The 21,444-nt window shown below is 40.1% G+C and overlaps 1 protein-coding gene across 2 annotated transcripts; it reads right to left on the bottom strand.

Annotated features, from left to right (window-relative positions):
- Positions 1-2,243: 2,243 nt before the first annotated feature.
- Positions 2,244-5,888, bottom strand: LOC145137585 (putative disease resistance protein At5g66900). 2 transcript variants are annotated; one of them, XM_079071713.1, is made up of 6 exons: positions 5,670-5,888; positions 4,685-5,378; positions 4,213-4,613; positions 3,741-4,105; positions 3,452-3,648; positions 2,244-3,355 (listed from the first exon to the last, which is right to left on the bottom strand). In XM_079071713.1, the coding sequence occupies exons 2-6, from the start codon at positions 5,280-5,282 to the stop codon at positions 2,523-2,525; spliced, it is 2,394 nt and encodes a 797-aa protein (XP_078927839.1). In that variant the 5' UTR covers positions 5,283-5,378; positions 5,670-5,888; the 3' UTR covers positions 2,244-2,522. The 2 variants fall into 2 exon arrangements, with proteins under 2 accessions (XP_078927839.1, XP_078927838.1); XM_079071712.1 differs by lacking the exon at positions 5,670-5,888 and having other exon boundaries at positions 4,685-5,466.
- Between the last annotated feature and the right edge of the window lie 15,556 nt (positions 5,889-21,444).

The raw sequence follows: 21,444 nt of genomic DNA, 5'->3' as shown, positions 1-21,444 counted from the left end.
TTGGAGTAAACTTGACAGAAGACCAACAATGTTTGCTAGACAACTTATGGCATATTCAGACAGTTCCACAGGCTTCATCATTTAAAGTTCAAATCCTCAATGCTTTAAGTTTTTACTTTCATAAACAGTCACCATTGACCCCTGAAAAACAAATAAAGAAGTTTACACATTATTTTATCATTAGGGGCGCTAAAGTTGGGATTTTTAATAATTGGGCAACAGTCATAAAATATATACAGTGTCAAAATCCCCTTTACAAGGGATGTTGTAGCTTCCAAGAAGCTATGAATATTGCTCGAGAACATTTTGGGTTAAAAAATGTACAGCCTATACAAAGGAATGAGAAAAAAGATGAAAAATTAAAAACAACAATATACAGAAACTATGAATGTTTTAAAGCTCGGATTTTAGATCTCCCTTGGAGACAAACATTGAGACCAGTACTTGATCAGTTTAAAGAATTTGAGCAAATGGTGTCTCAAAAAATTTATATAGAATTTCCAGCAATTCTATATAAATTACAGCAGAAGATTGTACAGATTGCTTTTTAAGAAATCAATTATAAAGGAGTTACAATAATCCAAAGATTGAATGATGAAGGTGAAGGTACTCCCATACTCCTGTTACAGATAAACCTAAAAACTACAGACATGCCAGAGGAACAGATAATTAATTTTTATCACAATGGAATGATAGATTACTTAGAATTCTGCCTCAATAGCAGCACAAAAAGTCTTCTTAATAAATTAGGAGAAAAATTTATTTTAACAGCCGGAAACATCGCCTCTCACATCATCAGTCCAATTATTGGGTGCAAAATTTTTTCTTCTTTTCGAGCAGCGGATGAACATACATACAGACCTGCTAGAAAAAGGATCTTCATCACCCAAAGAACAGTACAACATGGCTATCTTAAAAAGTTATCATGCAAACAAGAAATAGATTTTGGAACTCTACATAATCTTTCAAATGAAGATATATGCACAGCTCAAAAAACACCTTTACTACCTGCAAGTTTTCGTTGGGAAAATTATAAACTCCTAGCAGAAGGACACTACTTACAAATTTGGTCTCATCAAAATTGGCATATGCTCTTGCCATTCAACGGTGAAGGAGATACACTATTGAGACTAGAAGATATCATGAACAGTGAAGAACAGATTGACACAGAACCAGGATCACCGGTTTCTATCGACAATACTCATCGGGACTTTTAGCAAGTGATGATTTTTCAACAAAGGATGCAAAGAGACAGATTAAAATAAATTCAAGGGCCATTTATGTAAATTCTTTTGTCATATAAAATTATTGATTGATAAGGTTGTGCTGTCGTTTCATACTTTATGTAAGAATCAAATTATTCAGATCGAATATTATGTCTTGTAAATAGGTATCGTGTCAATATAGAGGTGTGCTAGTAGGTATCATGTCTTTATAGAAATGTTATATCTATGCTATCCCTTGTATATATAAAGGGATACAACCTGTTGTAAATCAAGAGAGTTTTTCATAAAAAAAAATCTTGTTGTTTATCAAATTTCCTCATGTCTCTCTAAACGATCTATTTCCGATTCTCTTAGTCTATCTCTTACATTCCTAGTTCTTTCAATCACTTCATATTATATCCCTTATACATTAAAAAAAAAAAAAAAAGAGGCTGCTGCTGCACATACAACTCTAGTTGCTTCTCCCCTCACATCTTTCCTTGTAAGTTTACTCTTCTTGATTTTAATTCTTGTTCATATTATGTTTATGGTTTAACGGTAAACCCGGAAAAAACCGTCGTACCCCCTTATTTGGTAAGATGTTGCATTTTTTCCTAAGAATTATCAGAGCATCATATTTGGCACTTTACATGAACCTCCTAGAAAAGTACTTAACCCAAAAGTTTCTGTATATACTATTGATGCACAAGTATGAAAATCCATCTGTCATGGTCTTCTTATGGTCTTGTTGACTGTGTCAAGTGGTTCATGGCGGTGTAAGAGGGTTGGTGCACATGTAGATAGTTCGTACCCAAACTTGACATCAGTTGAACAATAACGATTATCTATATGCAATCAATGCAAACACGAATCTAGTCAATGGTCACGTGTTTTTGAATTATAGCCGAAGCTGTAAATGAATTGCCTTTTTTCCATAAACACCAATAAGGTTCTTATTCAAGCAATCTATTTAGTTTAATTACAAGCTTTGTTGTTTCAATCAAATAATAGCATTCTTATATCTTCTTAAACAAAAAATTTATTTGATGGCTAACATAAATTTACTCTATTTATTTAGATAAACAAGCAAAACCAACTAAACGGACAATACCAATATTGGGTATAGTTAAATAGGTTACATGAAACATCAAGAAAACATGTATCCAAAATTTTACATACATTAAAAGTTCAATAGATAGAGAAGACGACCAACATAAGAATGCCCTACTAATGGCAAATATGAGAAGGTAAATCACACTATATCATATTAGCAAATAAGGTGAATATGTGATTATCAGCCTTGAACTTAAAACCTGATTAAACATGCACATCTCTTTGGATAATCTTCGAAAGGGTAGCAATTCTATCTTCTTCCACCAATTGTACTTTCACATCCTTGAAATCCCTCCATAGCACTGCTATTTCTTCATCACAAACAACTTCCAATGAGCCTAAATCATTGAATGACAATGGAAGCTCATGAAGCCCAGTGCAACCTCTCATATGAATCATCCGTAGACTACTCAACTCACCAATCTCCCATGGCAACTTCTTCAGATGCAAACAGTCAGATAGATCCATAACCCTCAATTTCTGCATGTTTCTCATCGATTCAGGCAATTCTTTGAGATTCGAGCATGATGCAAGCCGCAAAACTTCCAAATTCATCAGATTCCCAAATCCTTCGGTAAGCGAACTCAATTCATGGCAATTAGTAACGATTAGTTTTCTAAGGCCGATTAGATTGCAAAACGTTGAAGGAAATGTGATCAAATCATCGCAAGAGTCTATATTGATCTCCGAAAGCGGTGTTGTTAACTTATTGAGTATGTATTCGTTGAAACTGTCACCTATTTTGCACATGATCAAGGACATTTTTCGCAAGTTTTCTAACCCTAGGATTGTTGTAGAGATTGAAGATATTGAAACGTGTTCTAACCTAATTGTAGTTAGACGGGATAAAGATTGTGGCGAGGGGAAGTTTTGAAGGTCTGAGAAGTTATACCCGTAGTTTGTTATGATTAGAACCTTTAATTTCTTCATGGTTTGCATGAATTGTGGTAAGTGGTATACTTTTGACATGAAGTTCAATACGAAAACTTCCACTTCAGGGGCTCGAATGTCATTCCATTTTAAAGAGAATCTTTCATCTGTCATCGTAGTATGCATAATAGGAGTAAAAGAATGAATAATGAAATTTTTGACTGGATACAATGTTATAAATTTGGGAAATGGGGTAAACAAACCTGTGGTAATGGACAATATAGTGGCATTGATAGTATGAGGCAATTGGGGAAGGTCTTGTCCATTTGCATTTATGATTAACCTCTTTCTGAGCTCTATTGGCTCTTGGCTGCATAAACGAATAGCTAGCATTCTCATCAAATCGTGTTGTATGACAGCTTTCTCCTCACAATAGTTGGCAATCATAGGCGAATCTATCCTGCAATCAAATGAGAATTTATTCAAATTTGGCAAACCATTAACTCATTAAGTTTATTTCTTAATGTTAAATTGAATTCAGAAGCCAAATACCGAATTGGCAATAGAGTTGCAAGGTTTCTATAAGAGAGCTCTAAGAGGCGTTCTATGGTAGCAAATCCGTGTTCATCATGATTGTATAAATGAACCCAAATGTCCATAAGCATTGTAGCCGATATTTTCTGATCTTCAGGAAATAATCCCAAATCCATGTAACATTGCTTGATTACAGATTCTTCTTGAAACACATCCAAACTTCGTGCTAGACAATGTTCTATAGGCTGATGCAAATCCAAAACAGATTGCTGCTCATCAGATAGTTTCTTCAACATGATACGCCAACTTACAAGGGGTTTACCCTTTAGCAAACCACCAATCACACTAAGGGCTAGTGGATGTTTCTTGCAACACTTCACCAACTACAAAAAGCTTATATTACTTAGCTAGAATTTCCAAAAAAAAATTAACGAAAAATATATATGAATCCTACAAAGTTCAGTTTTATTTAATAAAAGTTTCATTCTACCTTGTCAACAAGATCATACGGTATATATTTATTCACACATTCTGAAAATGCAGAGTAATTAAACAGTTTGGTGGCATCTTGTTCGTTCAGAGGTTGCAATTGATATGTATTGAATTCTGTAAAAGTGGTCCTAGATGTAGCCAGAATCTTGTATCCTTTGAGATTGAACTTGAATCGGTTAATAATGGAATCAGACAGGTTGGTAATGGAATCAGGCCATACATCATCCAGTACTAATAGTACTTCAGATCCATTTTCTCCTAAAAAGCTCCCCCATTGATTGATTGCATCATCATCGTTAATAAAATCGGCTTCCTTTCTCTCCAGTAAATTTTTTATGACGATTTTTAAATTGGGGGTCTCTGAGATGGTAGCGAAGTAAATGTCTCCACCAAATTTTTCTGTTCAAAGGAGAAAATTGTAATCAATAACAGAAAGATCTGATAAAAAAGAATGAAACGAGTTTGAATACCTTTAATTTCGGGATCATGGCAGAGCATAGTTACCAACGTAGTCTTCCCACAGCCTCCTGGAGCAGAAACAACTACAACTGAACATTCATCTCCGACTGAATCTTTGAGGACCATCTCCTTCAAATTTCTAACTCGATCTTCGAATCCTATCACAGAACCCTTCAGCGACGGAATCCTACAAGATGAACGACTTGAATCCCCTTTCATCATACTCATTATCACTTTCTGATCTCGTACCATCACCAACTGAACATCAAACCGAAAGAATTCCACCATCGATTTATTTAAAGCATCTAATTCCAAACCGTAAGTGTATCTCTTGTATAAATTCCATTTGACACGCTTGCATTTCAGAATTAGGGCTTCTGCGCCTTCCATCTGAGCGATGAACATATCATTTTCATGTTTCGGTCGATCCAATACTTTAGTTAGTTTCTCGATTTCATCAAAGATCGGCTTGATTCTCGTGATAGTTTCTCGTATTTTAGTGAGCTCGGAGCTAAACTGCGAGGGTTTCTTTAATACGTCTATGATGACATCTGATAGTTTAGTAACAGCGACCCCTAGTACAGCCCCCAAAAATAACCCACCAGCCATTGATGAACTTGGAGAAGTTGAATTTGTCTATACACTTAATGAACTTTGAAACTGAAATTGTGATCGGAGAAATGAGAATGCGTTCCCGACGATGGTCTGGAGAGAGTTGAAGATGATCAGTCAAGGTGGAGTTGACCGAAGAAACAGGAAGAAGCTTCGCTAATTTGACCGGAAGTCAACTATTAAAATATATTCCCTGTAGAGACGGGTCACGTGTGTCGTGTGATATGGTCGTCAAATTGATTATTTTAGGATTAATTATACTGTCCCTCAGTTGTATAAAAAATCAGGAGAGGGATGCGGAAAGCAACTGACCAGGGAGTTTTTAACTAGGGTAGTATTTTAAAAAAATAATTACCGATTAGTGGTACTTTGAAATATATTTACCTGGTATTTTATTATTTTAAACTTATCAAGAACTACCCTCACGCAGACCTTTTTCTGCCTTTCCATCACGCGGCAATGGCCTTCCGCATTACTTCGCCGTTTCGTCATCATTCATCAAACTTTCTTCGCCATGAATCATCGTTGACTCCTCGTTTCTTCACAGTGCCTTCATCGTGTTCTTCATGTATATATGTTGCCTCTTTTGTTATGTTCGTGCCTTTACTGTCACACCAAGACAAAAAACGGAAAGGAAAATCGCATGAACATACGAAGAAAACTATTGTAATAATTATGGCAGAAAATAATATGGTTAACGGAGAACCATAAACACCAAAATAAGCTCAAAGCATTGACAAAGATCGATATTCATTTTGTCATAGGGAAAAGAAAACAACCAAATTGGAATTGAATATAAGACAAAATTTCTCCTATTTGATTGTTTTGCTTGCCGAAATATAAAAACAACCAACATCAATTTGAAAATCGACAAGGAAAATGTTGGATATGCACATGGCTCATCGATGATGGATCTTTCTCGAGTTCTTTGAGACGCCCTCCTATAATTTGGAAATGCAGACATGTGTGTGTGGTGGGTGTTCGACAATGCTACAGATGGGAGGGATTGGCTCATCGTTGATGCTACAAGGATAGAGGATTCCTCTGCATTGTGTGCGGGAGAGGAGTTCACAGGTGCTTTGAAGTTGAAGGTGGTGTGATGGGTGTTATCTAAGTTCCGGCATGGGCAAATGCTCAAGCGGTTAACTTAGACTGGTTTTCTGGTAGTGCCTGACAAAACGAAAACTGAAACTTGTAAACACCTCTTAACCTTCGGATGAACCGGTGAAGTAAACTTTGTGACCGTCGGTCATCTTCTCACGACCCAAGAAGGACTCCCACCGGTTGATTTAGCAGGACCTAGAGCGACTTATATGGCAATGGAGGATGCACATGCGTGTGCACCCAAGGGCCAGTAAATGGGCAGTTTTTTGTGATGCTAACTTGCTAAGGATTGTTCGTGGTCTGCAAGAACGTTAATGCTCCATCTTACCGGTGGTGATAAGGATTACCGGTTGTTTGCAATTAAAAGGATTTACTTTGTTATTGCTTTAAGAATATCAAAAGTACAACTAAATGGTAAATATATTTACAAGTACCACGCTATTGTAAATATTTTATGTAAGAACTATAATATGGCAAAAAACTCACTGACTAGGAGTGATTCTATTGGGATTTCATATGGGTTTTATGGGGTATAGGAACAACAAGATTTTCAAGGGAATGATCATGGATTGTAATTCCATTTTCTGGAAAATAAAAAACTACATTCTTTTGGTGGATACAAAGTAGAGTTGGAAAAGATAGATTTTTGTCGTGGGATAGCTGAAACATCAGTCCCAATTGGCCTTGTATTTTTGTTAATGCTCACTAGCATCTTGCTTGTGTTACTTTAATAAATTTCTTGTTGTTAAAAAGAAATTGTATAAAAAATTAAACATACACACTAAAGGGTATATAGAATAAGTTTTATTTTACTCTAATCAATTTATTCTTTATCAACCTTTAGTTTGGTTAAACGGTTAAAAAAACAGTAATCTAACTATCATAAATGAAAATATTTGAAAAAAACTATATATATATATATATTTTCTAACATTTTTGAAAAATAACCGTCCAGGAATACCGCATTCCGAAGTATTTATGTTTATTGAGTTGCTGATCATTGTCAGAATTCTTGTCTGTAATTTAACATCCATAAATTCCGGACCGGAAAAGTACATTTCAGATCTGGAATGTACGGACATTCCAGAGATATGTTATGGACTATTAATATTAGGGTATTTGTATTGTTATTTTTGTTGCATAAACCAATAAAGCTTTTGGATAGTGAAAAATGAGTTCATATAAGAAACTTTTTTAGAATACATGTTTCTAGTGGAAGACAATGGAACGAATCGAAAGTTCTATGCAGGATAAAGTTCTATGCAGGATATTGCTCTAGACTACATGTTTTGGTGTAGATATAAGTAGTGATATCAAATTTTATGGGTTAATTACATTGGTTTCTTCGAAGTCCAACTAACATACTAATCAAATACATCTATCTTTTTAATGTCTTGGATTACGATACCGATGTCAAATATGTTTTAGTTTTGTTACTAGTATGTCTCTTAACAAAGTACAATTGTTGTTAATCATGATATGAAAAATGGTATGTAATCAATTTCCAGGGGAAAAACATTTTGGTAGCAATGGGTCTTCCGACGTTGGAAGTAACCAAATCTGTAACTTATTACCTATGATATAGAATCATGTTCCTTCTTACAATGGGCCTGTAAATGGGTTTATATATAAATGTAAGGTTGTTGTTGATGTTGGTCGAACATTTGATGTTGATGAATCTACAAATGTTCAAGCAAAACTAATTGTAACATTCGGATCCCCAGGTACATCATTTTGATTATTTATCTTTGGAGTCTTTAGAGTGACTCGAAGAGTTGGTGCTACAACTCGCCGAGTAGTATCGCGAATGGCCACGTGGGTTTAATGATCTACTCGACGAGTCCGAGGGGCGACTCGCCGAGTAGGCGCTGGGATGAGAAACCCTAAATCCCCGGGTTTGGAACCTATTTAAAGGCACTTATAGCCTCCTTTTGCGGCCATGCTTCCCTGAGAGAAACCCTAAACGATCTTTGAGCTTATATATATATATATATATAGAGAGAGAGAGAGAGAGAGCTAACTTGAGCATCTTGGTGTATCTTTGCAAGGAAGGAGAAGGTTTTCAAGCAAGGAGCAAAAGAAGGTTGTTAGATCTGTTGACATTCATCCAAGAGCTTCTGTTAGAGGTATCAAGTTCGAACCTTTCTCTCTTATTTGGGTAGATCTCACATTTTTGGAGATTAGGGCTCCTTTTTCTTTATATTTTGGGACTTTGAGGATTTGGGGTTCATGAGGAGGCTTGAACTCCAGATCTGGACCTTAGGAGGTCCCTAGCACCTAAAGGATCTTGCTTTATTCAGCCTTGGTGGAATTCTTGAGTGAAAAACACATTTTAGAGCATGTTCTTGGCATTTCATGCCCAAAATGCCATGCATGGACGTAAAGTCTGTGACTTTACGTAATAAATGAGCCCTGAGAGTGTGGATCTGAAGTTTGGGAAAGTATCCTATCTTAAAATCGTCTGAATGCAAGTTGAGTCTGACTGGACTCGCTGAGTTGATGAGCCGACTCGGCGAGTAGATTAGGGTTTGTCCCGATGAATTGGATCATGCGATAGCTCGACGAGTTAGCGGTTAACTCGACGAGCTGGACCTTCATGAGATTACTGAGAAACGATGGGACTCGACGAGTCGCACAAGTGCACTCGACGAGTCTGGTCAACTTGGACTGTTGACTCGAGTTGACTTCTGTTGACTTTAGGGTGTGGAGGTCAGGGAAGGGTAAAATGGTCTTTTACCCATTCCTAGGGCTAGAGTGAAAGAGAGAACAACGTTTGGTGTATTTGAGTGCGAAGAGAGTATTAATTAGAGATATTATCCTTGTAGTAGGCGGAGGCTAGATCGAGGATACCCAGTACGGGACTTTTACTTGCTAGCTTACGAGGTGAGTCTTCTCGCTATACTTACCTTGAGTGGTAATTTATGTGCGACCAGAGGGTCTTATGTGTTTATTTGAGTACTATGTTGTGTTGCATTATGTCTATGTGATTTATGCTATGTGATATTCTGAGTATACAGAGTTTGGACTGGAGGGTCCCAGAGTTAGGACCGGAGGGTCCCAGAGTTAGGACTAGAGAGTCCACCAAAGTTGTGGGACTGGAGGGTCCCACTGAGACACATCGGCAAAGAGGGCCTTACAAAGTGATAGCCTCAAGTGGCTAATGTGTATATGTGGTATTTTGGGGAACTCACTAAGCTTTGCGCTTACCGTGTTATGTGTTATGTGTTTCAGGTAGTTCCGAGGATCGCGGGAAGGCACCGGCATGATTGTACACACTGGCGAGAGATTATTTTATGATTCTGGGATTGTGATTTACGTTTGTGGATTGTTGACATTTGATACACTTGTGATTTTGAGATTATAAAATGAGTTTTACTGTGTTTTGAAAATGAAAATTTTGTTTGAAAATTTCGTCGTTACAAGTTGGTATCAGAGCCTTAGTTTGAGGGATTCAGATACAACCCCGGGTGTGTTTGGGCTCAAACTGAGGATTTGAGAAAGGTTTTCAAAAGAGATAAATTTTTTTCAAAAATAAGAAAGAGTTTAAGAGAAAGCGAGTTGGAGGAGTGTGTACAATTAGCCAGAGCCCGAACGGTGATTTCCCAAAATACCCTTACTTTGTATTATTAGATTTACATGATATATTGTATGAGATATTATGTATGCTAGAGAGTAGGCTAGGTATTCCATATATTAGGACTAGAGTGGCCTGATTTTTGATGCCTTAGCCTAGGGATTTCTGCTATCTGTGATTTGCTTTGAGTATGAGCTGAGTATGAGTATTTAGCATAAATGAGCTTATGAGAGATCTACTGTGAGAGTAGTCTGTGTTTGGTGAGGTATAGAGTACTTGCAACTGGGATCCTAGGAGGAGGACTTAGGGTGAATACAGATGCAGTGTGGAAGGTAGTATTGGGCCCATACTACTGAAAGCACCGGATTGGTGAGCAGTCCAAGTAAGAATCCTTAGGATGCTAAGGAATAAGTAGGGAGAGTGATTGAGTGTGAGTATACTCGAGCGAGTCTCTAATTATTCTGTGTTATGTTTCAGAGACATCATGGTGGGTACACGCCACAACCCCGGAGGCAGTGGGACTAGTGACGATGAGATCCGGAGGATGATTCACAAGGAGGTGGCCGCAGCTATCCGAGCAGAGATTCTCGAGATGTTTGGGTCTATTAAGAACACCCTGATTGAGACGTTTGATGAGCGATATGCTGCTATCACTGAGGCTGCTGCGGCTGCCGCCACTGCAGCTGTCGTCGCTGCTAGGCCACAGGGAGGTGACTCGTTGCTGTTCCGGGAGTTCAGCAACACGAAGCCACCCGAGTTTGATGGGACGCATGATCCGATTGCTGCAATGATATGGATCTCTGATATCGAGGGGTGTTTTTACACATGTTCATGCCCAGATCACTTGAGAGTTCGGTTTGCGCTGAACCAGCTTCGCTTCGGAGCGAAGGACTGGTGGAAGTTTGTGACAGCCAGCTTTACCTCTGCGGATCATGCTACAGTGACATGGGAGAGGTTTGTTCAGATGTTCCGAGACGAGTATGTTCTCCCTGTGGAGAGGGAATGATTGGCGCAGGAGTTTCTGTCTCTCAAGCAGAAGACAAAATTAGTGACTGAGATTTCTAGGATGTTTCACGAGAGGGCGATGTTTTGCCGTGAGCACGTGTCCACTGAGCAGGCACGTGTGAGCCGATATTTGAGCATACTGAGGAGGGATATACGAGAGTTCATGGTGAACTCTTCGTACAAGACATTGGCCGAGATTCAGGTCAATGCCAGGAGGAGGGAGATTGAGCTTGAGTTGCAGACCAGGGAGGAGGAGTCCCGGGGTAGGGACCGAAAGCCAGTACAGTCGCAGCGGGCTAAGCCCGCTGATACCAGAGCTGGGGGGTAGAAGGGCCGCACTTGTGGAAAGTGCGGCAAGAGTCATGAGGGTACGTGTCGAGCGGGATGTTGCTACAAATGTGGCAAGGAGGGGCACATGGTGAGGGATTTCCCCAAGGGATTCTCAGTCTGCTTTCACTACAACCAGACCGGCCATCGGAAGGCCGAGTGTCCCCAGCTGCTACAGGGATCAGCGCAGGGATCTACATCTGCTGTTACTCGAGCTGCAGAGAGTCGGCCAGCGAAGGCCGAGGCACCGAAGGTTCGCGGGAGAGCCTTTCAGCTGATAGCAGAGGAGGTCCGCGCAACACCTGATGTCATGGCCGGTATGTGTTCTTTTACTTATTCTGTCTTTAGTTATATTGTGCTTATATTGTGATATGCATAGCTACTTTTCTTGTGAATTCCGTACCTGCCTTGGTATTATTTGACTCGGGTGCGAGTCGATCCTACGTGTCATTAGCGTTTAGTCGCCACATCAGTACCCGACGTGAGGCATTGAGTCGACCTCTGAGAGTTTCTATAGCAGATGAGCAAGCGGTGCTAGCTACTGATGTGATCCGAGGATGTGTGCTTGAGATTTTTGGTGTTGAGTTCCCGATAGATCTGGTACCGATCGCGATGGGTGATGTCTGTGTCATCGTGGGCATAGACTGGTTGAGTCAATTTGGAGCTATGATCAACTGCGAACGTCAGTTGGTGACCATACGAGATCTTAGTGGGGGAGTGCTTACAATGTATGGCGAGGGTACCCGATCTGGGTCAGCATTCTGCTCGGCTGCCAGAGCGAGATAGAGTCTACATCAGGGTTGCAGAGGTTTTGTAGCGTATGTGATGGATACGCGGGATGCTGCTGAGAGACCGAGTTCTATTGCTGAGGTTCCGATAGTGAGCGAGTTTCCGGATGTTTTCCTCGAGGAGTTACCGGGTGTGCCTCCCGAGAGGCAGGTGGAGTTCCGGATTGATTTGGTTCCGGGAGCGACACCTATCGCCAAGGCACCTTATCGCCTTGCGCAACCTAAGATGCAGGAGTTATCCTCACAGCTCCAGGAGCTACTGGGGAAGGGCTTTATCAGGCAAAGTAGTTCCCTGTGGGGAGCGTCGATCCATTTGTCAGGAAAAAGGATGGTTCACACCGGATGTGCATTGACTACCGGGAGTTGAACAAGTTGACGGTCAAAAACCGTTACCCACTTCCGAGGATCGACGATTTGTTCGATCAGTTGCGGGAGGCGTCGTGGTTTTCCAAGATTGATTTGAGGTCTGGATATCATCAGATGAGAGTCCGCGAGGAGGATGTTCAAAAGACGGCCTTTAGGACGCGTTATGGGCACTATGAGTTCGTGGTGATGCCTTTCGGGCTCACCAACGCACCGGCAGCGTTCATGGACCTCATGAACCGGGTGTGCAGGCCTATGTTGGATCGATCGGTGATCGTGTTCATCGACGATATCTTGGTGTATTCGAGATCCAGAGAGCATCATGAGGAGCATCTGAGAGAGATTCCTGGTGTACTGAGATCGGAGAGGCTCTATGCCAAAATCTCCAAGTGTGATTTCTGGTTACGAGAGGTCTAGTTCCTGGGACACCTCGTTAATTAGAATGGTATTTTGGTCGATCCGGCCAAGATTGAGGCAGTTATGGGATGGGAGGTGCCGAGATCCCCCACCGAGATCAGGAGTTTTCTGGGACTGGCCGGTTACTATTTGAGATTTATCAGAGATTTCTCCAAGAATGCCGTCCCCCTCACCAGGTTGACCCGGAAGGGTGTTACTTTTACTTGGGGTCCCGAGCAGCAGACCTCATTTGAGACTCTTCGCCAGAGGTTGTGCGAAGCCCCAGTGTTAGCCCTTCCGGAGGGAATGGAGGATTTTGTGGTTTATTGCGATGCATCTATTACCAACATGGGTGCGGTACCGTTGCAGAGAGGGCACGTGATAGCATACGCATCGAGGCAGTTGAAGCCTCATGAGACGAGATATCCCACCCACAATCTAGAGCTGGGGGCGGTGGTGTTCGCCCTCAAGATCTGGCGTCACTATCTGTACGGGGTCCGGTGTACCATATACACGAACCGCAAGAGTTTGAAGTATCTTATGGATCAGCCCAACCTGAGCATGAGACAGAGGAGATGGTTGGATGTGGTGAAAGATTATGATTGCAAGATCCTGTATCATCCGGGCTAGGCTAATATGGTAGCTGACGCCCTGAGCCGTAGAGCAGAGAGTGTACCGATCCGAGATGTGTGTATGAGGATGATAGTGATGAATTCGATCTTAGATACCATTTGGGAGGCCCAGGTGGAGGCCGTGAGAGTGGAGAACCGCAAGAGGGAGCGGGTGATTGGGCAGGTATCCGATTTTGTGACGGATAGTCGAGGGCTTATGACTTTCCGAGGGCGAATTTGGGTGCCATATGGCGTATACTGATGGAGGAGGCGCATAGATCGAGATTCTCGATCCATCCCGGGGCCACTAAGATGTATTGGACCTGAAGAGAGATTACTGGTGGCCCTGTATGAAGAGGGATGTTGCTTGGATAGTTGAGAGGTGCTTGACCTGCCGTCGGGTCAATGAAGAGCACCAGCGTCCACATGGTCCATTACAGCCTCTGGAGATTCCCCAGTGCAAGTGGGAACAGATCTCGATGGACTTCATCACCAAGTTACCGAGGACTGCGCGGGGAGTTGACGCAATTTGGGTAATTGTGGACCGAATGACGAAGAGTGCTCACTTCCTTGCTATTAGTGATAGCTCTTCTGCGGAGAGATTGGTTGAGATCTATGTGAGAGAGGTGGTAGCACGGCATGGGGTGCCGATCTCTATCGTGTCGGATCGAGACGTGCGTTTCACTTCCAGGTTTTGGAAGAAATTTCATGAGAAGTTGGGCACACGCTTACATTTCAGTACTGCGTATCACCCACAGACAGATGGGCGGAGCGAGCGGACGATTCAGATGCTCGAGGACATGTTGTGTGCATGTGTCATGGACTTCAGAGGAAGTTGGGACACTTACTTTCCCTTGGTTGAGTTTTCTTACAACAATAGCCATCATTCGAGTATTGACATACCTCCCTTTGAGCTCCTATATGGGAGGAGGTGTCGGACTCCCATTTGTTGGGGAGAAGTGGGGCAGAGGGTGATGGGTAGCACGAAGATAGTGTTGAAGACGACCGAGCAGATTCAGCAAGTTAGACAGAGGTTACTGACGGCCCAGAGTCGCCAGAAAAGTTATGCAGACAGGCGACGATCCGAGCTGGAGTTTCAGGTTGGAGATTTTGTACTCCTAAAGGTATCCCCGTGGAAGGGGGTGATCCGATTCAGGAAGCGGGGTAAGCTGGGCCCCCGATACATCGGTCCTTTTAGAGTGACCGCCAGAGTGGGTAGGGTAGCATACCAGTTGGAGCTACCTGCGGAGTTGAGTCAGATTCATAACACCTTCAGTAAGTCCCCAAATCTGCTTGTGTATCAATCAGATCCGTTTGATGGTGCGGAATCCCAATCAAACGGATGATTTCAGATCTAATAAAAGAGAAGGAGAAGAAGAAGAGGATGAATCTATGATGTATTCAACGAAATGATTGATGCTCCATACACATAGTTCACACACACTCTTCTCTCTAGTTTCTCTCACACCTTAGAATGCACACACTTAAGCTCCTTGGCTCTTCCCCTCACATGCACTCCCCACCCTATATATATATATATATATATATATATATATATATATATATATATATATATATATATATATATATATATGGACCTAAGGCCAAGCCCAAAATACAAATAATCCAATGCTAGACCGAAAACACATGGGTTTTCGGTCCAAGCTACAATTAATCCTATACTATTTTCGGCCCAAATAATAAAAACAATAAATGCTTAGAAAAGCAAAGTATAAACCATATTTTTGACCCAACAATCTCCCCCTTGGTTTATAGCTTTCTTTTCTAAATGACCCAACAAGCTCCCCCTAAAAAGGTAGCTGGCTTTTCTTGTTAATCTTCATTGTGAGCTTGGCTTCAGCATTTATCTTCAAATTCTTCACAAATTCAAGATGAACTTGATGAATCTTCAATGAATGACTTCATCTGGAGCAGTTGGGCTTTTCTTCAATATTTGACATTGAACGCACATTGGGTGAGGAAGCTTCATGTACTGATTCTTGAAAGATAGCGCTTTCAGCTTGAGAATCTTCAGAGAGAACTAACAGAGAGAAATAATCTTCTGGATCACGGCAGCAGATACATAGATAGCAGCAGACTGATTGAGGAGGCTTCAATGCAATCCGTCACATAATCTTCAATTTCAGCTTCACCTTGCTTCTGGGGTTGACAGATTGAATGTTGAAAGAATAATGTTCATTTCTTGCTCCTTCGAATGAGAATTCTTCGATGATCACGGATGAAGCCTTGGCTCAGAAAATCTTCGATACAGTCTCCATGAGTCTCATCTACACCTGGATTCACTTTTCAAGACAAAACAAAACTAAAAGAAAACTTAGCACACAAATTAAAACAGAAACTAAAATATTTTTGGGTTTTTGATTTTTTTGATTTTTGTTTGATTTTTAATTTTCTGATTTTTGTTTGATTTTTTTTAATTCTCCCCATAAATTTGTGCATAGAGGAAAACTATGAACAAATTTAACAAAAACAAAAATATTTGGGATCAAAGTTGTTAGACAATCATTTTCCATTTGTCAGTACCTCTCCTTTCATGAATGGATCTGGTCAATCGTCGATATTGTGGTCCACTTAAACACGAAAACTTGTGACAGATTTTAGGTGTGCTATCAGTGACAGGACAGATTGATCCTAAGTTACTAGATAAAAATACCTAAGGACCATTTATCTGACGACGACCAAGGATATTGTTGTCCACCTAAATTGAGCAGCGAGATCTACAGACAATCTAGAGTTTTTCAATTTTAGATGTACTAGAACATGTTTCCCGCTTCCTGACATACCCCAATAATCAAGAACTTCCGAGATACTCCTTACTTTAGGTGAGCAGACAATTATTAATAGAAAGGATAGATTTAGAATGCATATGATGTACACTCAGGTCGGATCTTTCAATCACGCAGAGAGTGAAACATATGACTGACTAGAATTTCAGAGGGATTGAGAAGTAGAAGGTTGCATATGCTGTGTACCAGGTCGGATTGTTAATCACGCAAAGGAGACAGCATATGGCTAACAGATAGGAAGAATTGCATAGATAGAATATGCAGAGAAATAGAGTTGCATATGCTGCAGTCCAGGTCGGATCATTCGATCACACAGAGGAGGCAACATATGACTAATAGTAGGAGAGAAAGAAAATAATTTCCTACAGACCTACTTTATCGGAATTCCCCAGTCGCTCCGTCAATACCGGAATTAAGGACAAAATCCTTACATCGAGGAAAAGTTAAACCACAGTTCTAGATACGGGTTCTTTAATGTAACTGGTGGATTCTCATGTATATCTCCCTGCTCAACCTATCCAAGCGTCGTATTATCAGGCTAAATGGAACTGTATAGGTCAGAATTTATCAAGTCTCTAAATTCCTTAAGTTCATCTGCACCTAGTCAAGTCCATTAAATTTTTTGTGCCTACCAGCGCATCGAACACAGAGCCTAGACAATTCAGCTTTGGTACTTTACAGAGACTCAGATTGTCTGTTATCACAAGCTGATATCACTTCCCAATAATAACCTACTAACGAAAAACTATAAGAAAATAAAAGATTATCTTCAAAACGAATCAGTGTAAGATAAACTCAGGAGTATCGAGAAGAAAACTCAAACCGTAAGTCACCGATTGAATTTGCATCCAGAAGGTCTGAGAACAACACGCATAATCTCAGAACAGATCCGAAAATTCTTCACGTCGATAAGCACAAAACCCCAAGAGTGATCCTTTCCTTTCTTCCTTTCCCGCAAAGGACACATACTCTCAAACAAAGTTCTGAATGTTTGTGCACTTGAGAGATGTCCCCTATCAAGTACCAGGAGTAGCCACTATCAACAAACCGAAGTCTGATGATATGCCTCCATAGCTGCTCTGACACAGAGCGGGATCAGTTGGTCTTTGGAACCCAATCCATTTTGAAACTGGGTTGACCTTTGTCATCTGTGCATGGAGCTCTCTCCCATGACATATCCTGCTTATCACAAACAAAAGATGTAGAAATATTAGAATCATTAGAAGATTTGGAAGAGTGGACCTTCGGAACCCATCTGTAGTTGGGTTTAACCCATTTCTTGTTCGATCCGATGGGTGCCTCGGCACTTGATTTTGAACTTGAAGCCGATCTTCGAGTTGACTTTGATTTTGGATTGGGCTTTTTGGCCGACATTCCCTTCTTGACCTTGGGAGTTGGATTCTTGGTCTTGTGGGATTGATTTTTGGCCTTCGTGGCATTCCAGTCGCCATTTTCTGAACGTGGCCTCGAAGGGTTTCCATTGTAGAATCTCCCTCTTGGCGCATTCTGCCAGCCTTGTGTATAATAGGGAACATATGCGCGATTTGGACAGTTTCGGGCAATGTGACCAGGTGTTCCACAGTGAAAACAAGTCTTTTTCTTCACTGGGAAATTGTTTCTTCCTGCCCCTGGTGGCGTGTCCATGCCTTGTCTCAGGTTGTTCCCACATGCACACTTGCAACAAGCTGTCGGTTTCGCTTGTTTTGGTGGCCTGTATTTCTCAACAGCAGGTTTGTTAGGAGTAACTGAGTTAGAAGCAACAAATTTAGAGTTCAAGGAGTCATTGGATTGTTCAATAGTTTTCTCCTTGTTCTCATCCTCTACTACTTTACCTGCACAAGAAGTAGAATCATTAGAAACGTTCACCTCAACCTTTTCTGGCACAACCACAACAGGTTTCCCATATTGAAGATGTGCCTCCCTATCAATTACTTCCTGTGTCATAGGGATGGATGTGTAGTTATGATTGAAAGGTGGAGGAACACTATCATACCCTAGACCCTTGTTTTGATTATCTTTGAATTTTAATTGGGTTTCAAATAAGGACTCGACTGTCTTACTTGACGCAGTATAATTTTTGAAACTAACATCTGTTTTTCCACACTTAATTTTCAAAGCGTCAAGTTCTTCTGTTACAACAACAAGTTTTTTCTTAATGTGATCGTAATTTTCACACTTGTTGCTGTAATCTTCTTGTAATTTCCTAAAGTCCTTAGTCTTGGCCTCTAATTGGGCTTTCAGAGGTTTCTGACCTTTCCTAAGAGTATAGCCTTCGTATTTGAGGTCCTCATTTTCTCTTTTAATCAACTCGATTTGGTCACGCAAAAATTTAATTGTTTTAATGCAAGTTTGAGAACAAGAAACTTCATTGACCGGAATTGATGCGGAACTCATTTTTTTTATTATAATTATATATATATATATATATATATATATATATATATATATATTATATATTTTTTATTTTTTTATTATTATTATTTTTTTTTTCTTATAAGTCCCCAAATCTGTTTGTGTATCAATCAGATCCAATTGATGGTGCGGAATCCCAATCAATTGGATGATTTCAGATCTAAATAGAAGAGAAGAAGAAGAAGAATAACTTGAATCTATGATGTATTCAATGAAATGATTGAAGCTCCATACACATAGTTCACACACACTCTTCTCTCTTGTTTCTCTCACACCTTAGAATACACACACTTAAGCTCCTTGGCTCTTACCCTCACATGCACTCCTCACCCTATATATATATGGACCTAAGGCCAAGCCCAAAATACAAATAATCCAATGCTAGACTGAAAACACATGGGTTTTCGGTCCAAGCTACAATTAATCCTATACTATTTTCGGCCCAAATAATAAAAACAATAAATGCTTAGAAAATCAAAGTATAAACCATATTTTTGACCCAACACCTTCCACGTATCCCAGTTAAGGAAGTGTATGGCCGATGAGACGACAGTGGTACCGCTAGAGGACATTCAGGTGGATGCGAGCCTGAATTATATTGAAAGGCCGATCTCGATTTTGGATCGAAAGGTGAAAGTGCTAAGGAACAAAGAAGTACCTCTGGTTTAAGTCCAGTGGCAACATCGGAGAGGGTCCGAGTTGACTTGGGAACCGGAGTCCAAAATGCGGGAGCAGCATCCGGAATTACTTGCCGAGCATGACTTCGAGGGCGAAGTCTGATTCTAGTGGGAGAGAATTGTATCATCTGGATCCCCAGGTACATCATTTTGATTATTTATCTTTGGAGTCTTTAGAGTGACTTGACGAGTTGGTGCTACAACTCGCCGAGTAGTATCGTGAATGGCCACGTGGGTTTAATGATCTACTCGACGAGTACGAGGGGCGACTCGCCGAGTAGGCGCTGGGATGAGAAACCCTAAATCCCCCGGTTTGGGACCTATTTAAAGGCACATATAGCCTCCTTTTGCGGCCACACTTCCCTGAGAGAAACCATAAACGATCTTTGAGCTTATATATATATATATATATATATATATATATATATATATATATATATATATATATATATATATATATATATATATATATATATATATATATATATATATATATATATATATATATATAGAGAGAGAGAGAGAGAGAGAGAGAGAGCTAACTTGAGCATCTTGGTGTATCTTTGCAAGGAAGGAGAAGGTTTTCAAGCAAGGAGAAAAAGAAGGTTGTTAGTGTTGGGTTTTGAGCATTCTAACACTCCTATGGTGAACATGCAACCCTATAAACCTTGGATCTATATTTTCTCTATTATACATGTAAATATTTAATATTCCAAGGTTTTATCCTAACTAGCATATTATGAAGTAACTATACTACAAAAGCCTAGTTAGATAACATACCTCTTGGTGTAGCTTGAAGTCTTGAACTTTAAGAGCTTAGCCCCAATAATGTGGAAGCCTCAAGTGGAATCACAAATCACCAAAAACACCTTGGAAGAACTTGAGAGAATATGTATGCTCACTAAAATCGGCCCACACTTTTTTTCCACACACCAGTGTACATTTTTGTGAGCCAAGGACCCCTTTATATATTATGGAGGATTAGGGTTACATCCATGTAAGCCCTAATACCCATGACCTTTCATTTCTATAGGATCCATGGGTTAAAAAGTCCATGGACTATCCATGAAAGCTTAGCCCAACCTAAATGAACTTGGCCCACTCCATATATATATACATATATAAGAGTCCATATTTAATTAGTTCCTTTTGACCACTAAATTAATTCTAAATTAATTCTTGATCAATACTAATTAAATAATATGATTCCATATTAATAGATTAGAACTTATAATATATTAATATAAATCATAAAACATACTATTCTCAAAAGACTATCCATATAAATTGTTCCGGTGAAGTGCAATCCAAATGGACCATGCCAAGTCGGGTCAAGTACATACCAATTATAGTTATAGACTTAGACATTAATCCAACAGTCTCCCACTTGGATAAGTCTAAAACTATTATTGTGTATGAATCCAAAACCTAAGTGGCAATCATAGCTCTTAAAGCCGCTGTCGAACTCTGACCTAGTCAAAGACTTGTCCATTAGATAAGGGATCATATATTCCTCCATTCTAGATATCATATGGACCAAGACATGGATTATCAATCATTCTCTCAGTCCATTTGCTGTTTCCCGATTTCCGATTTATGATGACTGACTGATTGAACAAATCAAATCAGTCCTGGCTTGGCCAAGCACTCACATGTGTCATCGCTAAATCATCGAAGGGCCCACAGATATCGCTTTTATCCCGAAGGTAAAAGGAATGGATAAACTTCGACTCATATGGCTTATTCTACTACTTGTTGAATCATACACAAAGGAACGTTTTATATCATCGAGTTACCAAATGCGTTTTCGTGCAATCAATGTATAACCAACTCATAGTAACAACTCATATCTCTAGGTTTGAAGAATATAAGATATTATCGTCTCATGATCACTCGTGATAAAATCCATGAAGTGATTCAAATGAGCGTGGGTTGAATCCAATACTCAGAACTTATGAGCACTCATGAGTGTTGTAGCACCACTTTGTCCAACATCTTAGACCTCTACAAGCCAACCCATGCCAGTCTTGATTCATATCTACTTCCAACATATGACCGACTGTGGATGGTTTGAATAACTTAGTCATTCGGGAAG

The sequence above is a fragment of the Lactuca virosa genome, chromosome 9 (assembly GCF_052849685.1).
Source record: "Lactuca virosa cultivar CGN04683 chromosome 9, Lactuca_virosa_CGN04683_v6, whole genome shotgun sequence".
NCBI lineage: Eukaryota > Viridiplantae > Streptophyta > Magnoliopsida > Asterales > Asteraceae > Lactuca > Lactuca virosa.
The sequence above is the reverse complement of the archived record's forward strand: the minus strand, read 5'-3'. Positions and strand labels throughout refer to the sequence as shown.